This window comes from Eimeria necatrix, genomic scaffold, assembly GCF_000499385.1.
Source record: "Eimeria necatrix Houghton genomic scaffold, Enh_scaff1414, whole genome shotgun sequence".
Classification (NCBI taxonomy): Eukaryota; Apicomplexa; class Conoidasida; order Eucoccidiorida; family Eimeriidae; genus Eimeria; species Eimeria necatrix.
The window spans coordinates 1-8,122 of NW_013652148.1; the positions used below are offsets into that span (position 1 = coordinate 1).

General features: G+C 61.4%; 2 protein-coding genes across 2 annotated transcripts; both read left to right on the top strand.

The window, feature by feature from the left end:
* Position 1: 1 nt before the first annotated feature.
* Positions 2 to 888, top strand: ENH_00013260 (hypothetical protein; the record flags this gene model as incomplete). The annotated part of the gene is made up of 1 exon (XM_013579048.1): positions 2 to 888. A coding segment is annotated over one exon (887 nt), but the record flags the coding sequence as incomplete, so codon positions are not given.
* A 2,374-nt stretch (positions 889 to 3,262) lies between these two features.
* Positions 3,263 to 6,977, top strand: ENH_00013270 (hypothetical protein, conserved; the record flags this gene model as incomplete). Its single annotated transcript, XM_013579049.1, has 3 exons — positions 3,263 to 5,270; positions 5,363 to 6,053; positions 6,629 to 6,977. 3 exons carry the CDS (start codon positions 3,263 to 3,265, stop codon positions 6,975 to 6,977), a joined length of 3,048 nt encoding a protein of 1,015 aa, XP_013434503.1.
* Positions 6,978 to 8,122: the final 1,145 nt, after the last annotated feature.

Below are 8,122 nucleotides of genomic sequence, written 5' to 3' on the forward strand. Positions count from 1 at the left end.
GGGCGTTCCTCCCCCCCCCCTTCCGCAGCCCCTGCCCCCCCCGCTGCTGCTGCTGCAGCGCAGCAGCAGCAAGCAGCAGCAGACTTCTACTTGCTGCTGGAGAGTCCGGACTTGAACTTGCCAGTAGTAAAAGGAGTTTCAAGAGACAAAAAAAGCAAAAGATGGGCTGTTTATTATAAAGGACAAAGACATTACTTTTACGACAAGAACTGCGGGGGGTGTCGAGAGGCTTACGAGCTGGCTGTACACCTCAGGAGGCAGCAAGTCGAAGAAGTCGAGATCTCTCAGGTGTACGAGGAGCAGCTGCAGCAGATGCAGCAGCAGGGGCCCTGTTTGCGGGCAGTGGTGGCTTATTTGCTGTCGGACTTGGCGGGGTTTTTGCAGCAGCGCGGCAGCAGCGAGTTGGGGCTCGAGCCGCAAGTTGCTGCTGCTGCTGCTGCTGTTGCTGCTGCGCATGCAGCAGCAGCAGCACGCGCTGCGGGCACGGGGCCCGTGCTGGACCACATTGCGCTGCTGCGGCACTGCATCAAGCAGCAGGAGCTGCCTTCGCAGCTGCAGCACCAGCAGCAGCTGCAGCTGCTGCAGCAGCTGCTGCTGCTGCAGCTCGCCTCCGTCAAGGACTTGCTGCTGCACACCGGACTCTGGCGCGCCATCCTCGCCCACGCTGCTGCGGACCAGCAGCACGAGGAACACGACGACCAGCAGCAGCAGCAGCAGCAGCAGCAGCAGCAGCAGCAGCAGCAGCAGCAGCAGCTCGCGAGCGCCAAGGGCGAAGAAGCCGCCGCTGCTGCTGCTGCTGCTGCTTCCGCAGCTTCTGCTGCTGCAGCAGAAAACGAACTCTTGGCCGAAGCAGCAGCACAAGACTCCGGCATGTGTGTTGACGGCTGACTCCAGGTGTACAGACACCTCGCGCCACGCCACGCCCGCCGCTGCCGCTGCTGCTGCTGCTGCTGCTGCTGCTGCTGCAGCACTGCCGGGCCGCTGCTGCTGCTGCTGCTGCTGCAGCAAGCAGCACCCGCAGCAGCGCAGCCGCCCCCAGCCGGGCAACCGCCACCAGCTGCAGCGACAGTAGCAGCAGCAGCAGCAGCAGCTGCTGCCAAGCAGCAGCAACAGCAGCACGTGCTGCTGCCGAACTTATTTGCTGCACTCAAATATAAATAGTCACGATGGCTTACAGGGCACACCTAATCCGCGTCTTTTAAAGGCCGACTTAGGGTTTACGGCTTAGGGTTTAGGGTTTAGGGTTTAGGGTTTAGGGTTTAGGGTTTACAACCCTAGGGTTTCGGGTTAAAACAAAAGCAAGAAAGGCCAATTAGGGTTTACGTAGAACTCAGCAGCGACAAGATCATGGAAGACGAGGCAGGGGACAGCCTAGGGTTTAGGGTTTAGGGTTTGGGCTTCAGGGTTTAGGGTCTTGGGGCTAAGGGTTTAAGGTTCGGGGTTTAGGGTTTAGGGTTTGGGGTTTACTCTTTGGAAAGGGCCGCGCTGCTGACAGCCAATCAACAAAGACAGTTTAGCACTGAAGGAGCTTCCCTGGCAGCAGCAGCTGCTGCTGTGCTGCTGCTGCTGTTGCTGCTGCTGCTGCTGCTGCTGCTGCTGCTGCGCGGAAATATCCTTTACTGTTTTACAGAAGACCCCTGCAGCTGTTGCTGCAGCAGCTGCTGCGGCGGCTGCAGCAGCAGCGGCTGCAGCAGCAGCTGAAATAGAACCTAAACCCTAAACCCCAGGGCCGCGCCAGCACTAAACCCTAAACCCTAGAAGCCCTCAAAGCCCAAACCCTCGTAAACCCTAGGGGGTCAATTCCGTTTCTAAACACTGTTCAAACCCCACGACCCTAAACCCTAAACCCTCAGTCCGAAGCCCGGGCCCCAAACCCTCACTGGCAAACCCTAAACCCTCAGCTGCAAACCCTCAAGTGCAGGGGCCAAACCCTAAACCCTAAACCCTCATCCTGCAGGCTCTCAGGCCCAGAGATGAAACCCTAAATGGTGAACCAGCAACCCACACCTCAGGCGCAGGACTCAAACCCTAAACCCTAGCCAACGCAGAAACCCCTAAACCCTAAACCCTAAACCCTAAACCCTTCGCCGTAGGTTTTCGATGCATGCATTCGCGCCCTGACTGTCCGGAAGGCTCGCAGCTTAGATTAAAGGTCACCTGCTTCCGCGGGGCCCCACACTGACTAGCAGCAGCAGCAACAACAGCAACAGCAGCGGCAGCAGCAGCAACAGCAGCAACAGCAGCAGCAAAAGCAGCAGCAGCAGCAGCCACCACTGAGTCCCCCCTAGGCTACGGATGCAAGCAAAAGCTCTGTCTAGCCTGCGCAGCCATTGGAGTAACCAGCAGCAGCACATGCGGGACCTGTCCCACAGCAGCAGGAGCAGCAGCAGCCAGCAGCAGCGGCAGCTGCTGCTGCTGCTGCTGCAGCACGGTCTAGTCCCGTACCACGAGAGCTTCTTATGTATGCGACCATCTTCGTTTCATGAATTCCTAAAAAGATATATTTTGTATATTTGTGAAATGCTGAATTAGAGGAGAGCAGCAGCTTTACTCACCAGCAGACCAAGCCGCAGCAGCAGCAGCAGCAGCAGCAGCGGCCGTGCCAGCAGCAGCTGCAGCAGCAGCACCTGCTGCTGCTGCCACGCAAGCCAGCAAGGCTAGCGAACTCTTTTGCGTTCTTTCAATAAGGAAAATAAGGACTTTGGCCCTCAATGGCCGCTTTCTGCACCACCCACGAGCAGCAGCAGCAGCAGCAGCAGCAGCGGCAGCTGATTCACGCAACTGCCGACTAGAGCAGCAGCAGCAGCAGCAGCAGCAGCAACGGGCCTAGAAAGCTGCAGGCAGATACTCAACAGCCTAAAAGCCCCGAGACAACGAAGGGGAAGAGTCTTCTGCTGGCTGCTGGGTCCCCCGCAACACTTCGTTGTTGCTGCTGCGCTGCTGCTGCTCTTGCTGCTGCTGCTCTTGCTGCTGCTGCTGCTGCTGCTGGCCTTGCAGCTGCTGCTGCTGGTCACCAGCGAAACAGCAGCCTCGCTTTGGGCTAGCTGCGTCACAGCCGAGGCAGCAGCAGTGACACTTGCTGCTGCAGTTGCCCCCGCAGCGCTGCAGCAGCGGCAACACCAGCAGCAGCAGCAACCGCGGCAGCAGCACCGGCAGCAGCAGCAGCAGCAGCAGCACCGAGGGAAGGCAGAAGCAGCCACTTCAGCAGCAGCAGCAGCCGCAACACCAGCAACGGCAGCGGTCCCCCCGGAGCTGCAAGGAAATGCACCGCCACCCCAGCAGCAGCAGCAGAGGCAGCAGCAGCAGCAGCAGCAGCAGCAGCGAGAGCGCAGCTCATCGAAGCTGCAGCAGCGACAGCAGCAGAAGCGTCAGCCCGAGCGTAGGCGCAGCAGCAACTGCAGCACCATGCTCAGACACTGCAGCAAGCAGCAGCAGCCTGCATGACGGCAGCAGCACAGCAGCACCGGAGGCAGCAGAAGCAGCAGCAGCAGCAGCAGCAGCAGCAGCAGCGAGTAAGCCTGCTGACCTCTCTAGCGTTTCTGTCTGCAGATCCGCCCTCAGCACTAACAGCAGCAGCAACCCGGGCAGCCCGCCGCAGCAGCTGAGAAGGCCTCCAGAAGCAGCAGCAGCAGCAGCAGCAGCAGCAGCACCGAGTGCACTGGAAGCAGCGGAGATCGCTGCAGCAACTGCTGCTGCTGCTGCTGCTGCTGCTCCGGCCGAGACAGCGGACGGGGCAGGGACCACGCTGCAGGAGCCAACAGCAGCAGCAGCAGCAGCGACAGCTGCTGCTGCTGCTGAAGGTGCAGCAGCAGCAGCAGGTTCAGCCGAAGGTGCAGCAGCAGGGCCCGAAACAGCAGCACGAGGGATTGGGGAAGCTTCTGCAGCAGAAGAAGCAGCAGCAGCAGAATCAACAGCAGCAGAAGCAGCAGCAGGTGGCTCAACTTTGACAGTGGGAGACGCAACTGCAGCAGATGCAGCAGCGGCAGAAGCAGCAGCAGCAGCAGCAGCAGCAGCAGAAGCAGCAATAGAGTCTCTTGCTGCGCTGTTGGATGGGCCAGTGCCGCAGCAGCAGCCGTCCCGCAGTGTTGCTGCTGCTATTGCTGCTGTGCACACAGTGACACAAGAAGCAGAGCAGGCAGCCCTTGCTGCTGCTGCTGCTGCTGCTGCAGCAGCAGCAGCGCAGCAGACAGCAGAGCCAGTGCAGCAGGAACCAGCTAGTGCGGGGTGCACGCGAAGAGATGCAGCAACAGCAGCAGCAGCTGCTGCTGCTGCAACTGCTGCTGCTGCTGTCGCCGACGCAGCTGCAGCAGACTTGTCCCACGAGCAGCAGCAGCAAGATGAAGCACGCAGCTTAGGTGCGGTGGAGACTTCAAATGCAGCAGCAGCTGCTGCATTTGCTGCTGCTGCTGCGGCTGCTGCTGCTGCAGGCGCGGAGAATTCCGGTCCGTCAGGTGGACCAAGTGCAGCAGCAGCAGAAGATGCTGCTGCTGCTGCTGCTGCTGCTGCTGCTGCTGCACATCCAGCATATTCAGTGGAGGCTGCAGTTCCTGCGCCGGGGCCTGAGTCTGCGTCGCCAGAAACAGCAGCAGCAGCAGCAGCAGCAGCTGCTGCTGCTGCTGCTGCTTCTGCTGCTGCTTCTGCTCCACCTCCCACAGCCACGCCCGCACCTCCGCTGCCAGCAGCGCCGCCGCCGGCGCTCGAAGAAGCAGCAGCAGCAGCGGGAGCAGCAGCAGAAGGGGAGACAAGGGAAGCAGAAGCAGCAGAAGCAGCAGCAGCAGAAGCAGCAGCAGCAGCAGCAGCAGTAGCAGCAGCAGCACCTGTGCTTGACGGGGCCCCGCCGTTTCGCTTTTTCTCTCAGGGCCTTGACCTCACTCACTTGCTTTCGGGCACTAGGCAGCAGCAGCAGCAGCAGCAGCAGCAGCAGCTGCAGCAGCAGGACGCCAGCCTGTCTCCTGCTGCTGCCGCTGCTTCTGCCGCTGCTGCAGAGGCTTCTGCCGCTGCTGCTGGGCCGCCGCTGGACGCCGCAGCCGCTCCGGCGCAGCAGCGCGGGCAGCAGCAGGCCGAACAGCAGCAGCAGCAGCAGCAGCAACAGCAGCAGCAGCAGCAGCAGCAGCAGCAGCAGGGCGAAAGCGACTTACTTGGTTCTGTCTGCACTTCATCCACCGCAGAGGGTCTGTGCGACAGGGCCCCAGGGGCCCCCCCGGGGGCCCCCGCCTCTGCAGCGAGTGCCCCGGAGGGGCCCCCGGGGGGCCCCCCGAGGAGCAAATGCTGTACGCAGTGGAGCGGATTGTGGGGGCCCACAGTACTGTCTCGGGGGCCCTTCGGTTCAAAGTTCGGTGGGTGGGTTTTGCTGCTGCTGAAGACACTTGGGAGCCGCTGCAGCACTTGGCGGGGCTGGAGCTGCTGCTGCAGCAGGCGCAGCAGCAGCTGGGAGTTGACTGCTTCCTGCCCTGGGGGCCCGAGGCGGAGCCGCCCCCGCAGCAGCAGCAGCAGCAGCAGCAGCAGCAGCAGCAAGCAGCAGCAGACGCCGTCCACGACGCTGCGCCTGCTGCTGCGGCCGCGGCTGCGGGGGGAGCGCGCAGCAGCAGCAGCAGCAGCAGCAGCAGCAGCAGCAGCAGCAGCAGCAGGGGAGGGGCGGATCCCGCGAGTGGAAGCAAGGACTCTGGGCCAGAAAGCTCCACTGCTACTGCAGCAAGAAGCAGCAGCAGCAGCAGCAGCAGCAGCGGCGGCGTAGGCGCAGTATTTGCAACGTCGGGAGCAGCGCACGCAGCAGCCAGCAGCAGCAGCAGCAGCAGCAGCAGCAGCAGCAGCAGCAGGGGAGCTCCCGCCCCCGTGCTGCAGAGCATTAGTAGGTACCGCAGCAGATTTGGGCGCGGGGAATACAGAGTGACCTTCCGGGGAGTTGCTTCGGGGGGGCAGCAGTGGGTGCCGGAGCAGCAGCTGCTGCTGCTGCCAGCCAGCAGCGTGTCTGCTGCAGTGCAGCAGCAAGCTGCTGCTGCCAAGTCGCAGTGGCTCGAAAGGCTCAGGGAGAGTGCTGGGGTGGACAGCGAGTGGTGGGGTTGTGTCTAGTAACACCATTGAACGGCGCCTGTGGCAGCAGCAGCAGCAGCAGCTGCTGCTGCTGCTGCTGCTGCTGCTGCTGCTGCTGCAGACCCAGCAGCAGCTTCAACTCAGTATTGCTCTAATGGAGTTTCTGTGGGTCTACTTGTCTCTCCTCTTTGCAGACTATGGGGCCCCCCGAAGGGGCCCCCTGATAAGCAGTTGCTGCGTCTGCTGCTGTGCATAGTGTAGGCGTTGCTGCTGCTGCTGCTGCTGCTGCTGCTGCTGCTGTACATAGTGTAGGCGCTGCTGCTGCTGCTGCAGTCGTCGCCGTACCCGTTGAAGGCAGGCAGATGTGAGCCTTTAGCTCAGCAGGCCAAACTATGTGCTGCGGCTGCTGCTGCTGCTGCTGCTGCTGCTGCTGCTGTTACTGCTGCTGCTGCTGCTGCTGTTGTTGTTACTGCTGCTGCAATGCGAAGTGCAGCTACTGCAGCAGCAGGGCGGGCCACTACTACTACGAGTGGCCTGCACGTAGCGCGGAAGACTTTAGGGTTTAGGGTTTAGGGTTTAGGGTTTAGGGTTTAATCAGCCACAAAAGCCTTAGTGGGGTTTTTGGACAGACACTCAAACAACAAGAGTCTCAGGTGTACGGACAGCAGCCGCGCGGGGCGCTGGTGACAGGTCCTGCTGCAGTTGCTGCTGCTGCTGCTGCTGCTGCTGCTGCATGCTTTGTTTCTTCGGCAACTGCAGCAGACGAGCTGCTGCAGCAGCAGCTGGTGACAGGTCCTGCTGCAGTTGCTGCTGCTGCTGCTGCTGCTGCTGCATGCTTTGTTTCTTCGGCAACTGCAGCAGACGAGCTGCTGCGGCAGCAGCAGCCACTGCAGCAGCAGCAGCACTGGGCGTTGCAAAAGCCGCAGCAGCAGCACCAGATGCTCTAGCTGTTGCTGCCGGCTGCTACGGGTTCTGCTGCTGCTGCTGCTGCTGCTGGGGCCGTTGCTGCTGCTGAGGCCGTTGCTGCTGCTTTGCTGTAAGCTGCCGGGGGGCCCCCTTTCTTGTGGGGGCCTTTTGCTGCTGATATTCTCTGCAGCAACTCTTCTTGCTGCTCGGGGGGCAGCTCGAGGAAAGACTTTTCTTCCAGCACAGCTGTACATACACCCGAACAGCAGCAGCAGCAGCAGCAGCAGCAGCAGCAGCAGCAGCAGCATGCAGCAGCAGCGAGTGAGACAGTTGCGCACACAAAGACGCCCACGGCTCCCTGCTGCTGCTGCTGCTGCTGCTGCTACTGCTGCTGCAGTTCGAGTGTACAGACAGCTCACGCTCTTCTGCTTTGTCAAGAAGATCCGCTGAAGAAAAGAAAGGAGGACCATCTTGGGGGCCTCTGTACAGCCCACACCCAATTATCCTGCAGCAGCAGCAGCAGCAGCGGCAGCAGCAGCAGCAGCAGCAGCGGCAGCAGCAGCAGCAGCAGCAGCGCCTATGAGGCCAGAGGCAGCAAAGACTTGAGTTCGAGAGGCTAGCTAGCTGCAAAACCAGCAGCAGCTGCTGCAGCAGCAACAGCAGCAACGCCTACCTAACGGGCTCCAACGGGACTCCGTTCTTCGTTCCTACATCTTCAATCTGCAGCAGCAGCAGCAGCAGCAGCAGCAGCAGCAGCAGCAGAGAAACTGGACCGCCATCATCACCAGCACTGTAGCAAGGATTTGCCGCAGTGGCAGCACCAGCAGCAGTTATGCTACCACCAACACCAGCAGCAGCATATCCAGCAGCAGCAGCCACAGCCACAGCAGCAGCAGCTGCTGCAGCCACAGCCACAGCAGCAGCAGCTGTTGCAGCCACAGCCACAGCAGCACCAGCAGCCACAGCAGCAGGAGCAGTAGCAGCAGCACCAGGAACCACAGGCACAGCAACAGGCACAGCCACAGCAGCAGCAGCAGCAGCAGCAGCAGCAGCCACAGCCACAGGCACAGCCACAGCAGCAGCAGCAGCAGGGGCCACAGGCACAGCCACAGCCACAGCAGCAGCAGCAGCAGGAGCCACAGGCACAGCCACAGCCACAGCAGCAGCAGCAGCAGCAGCAGGAGCC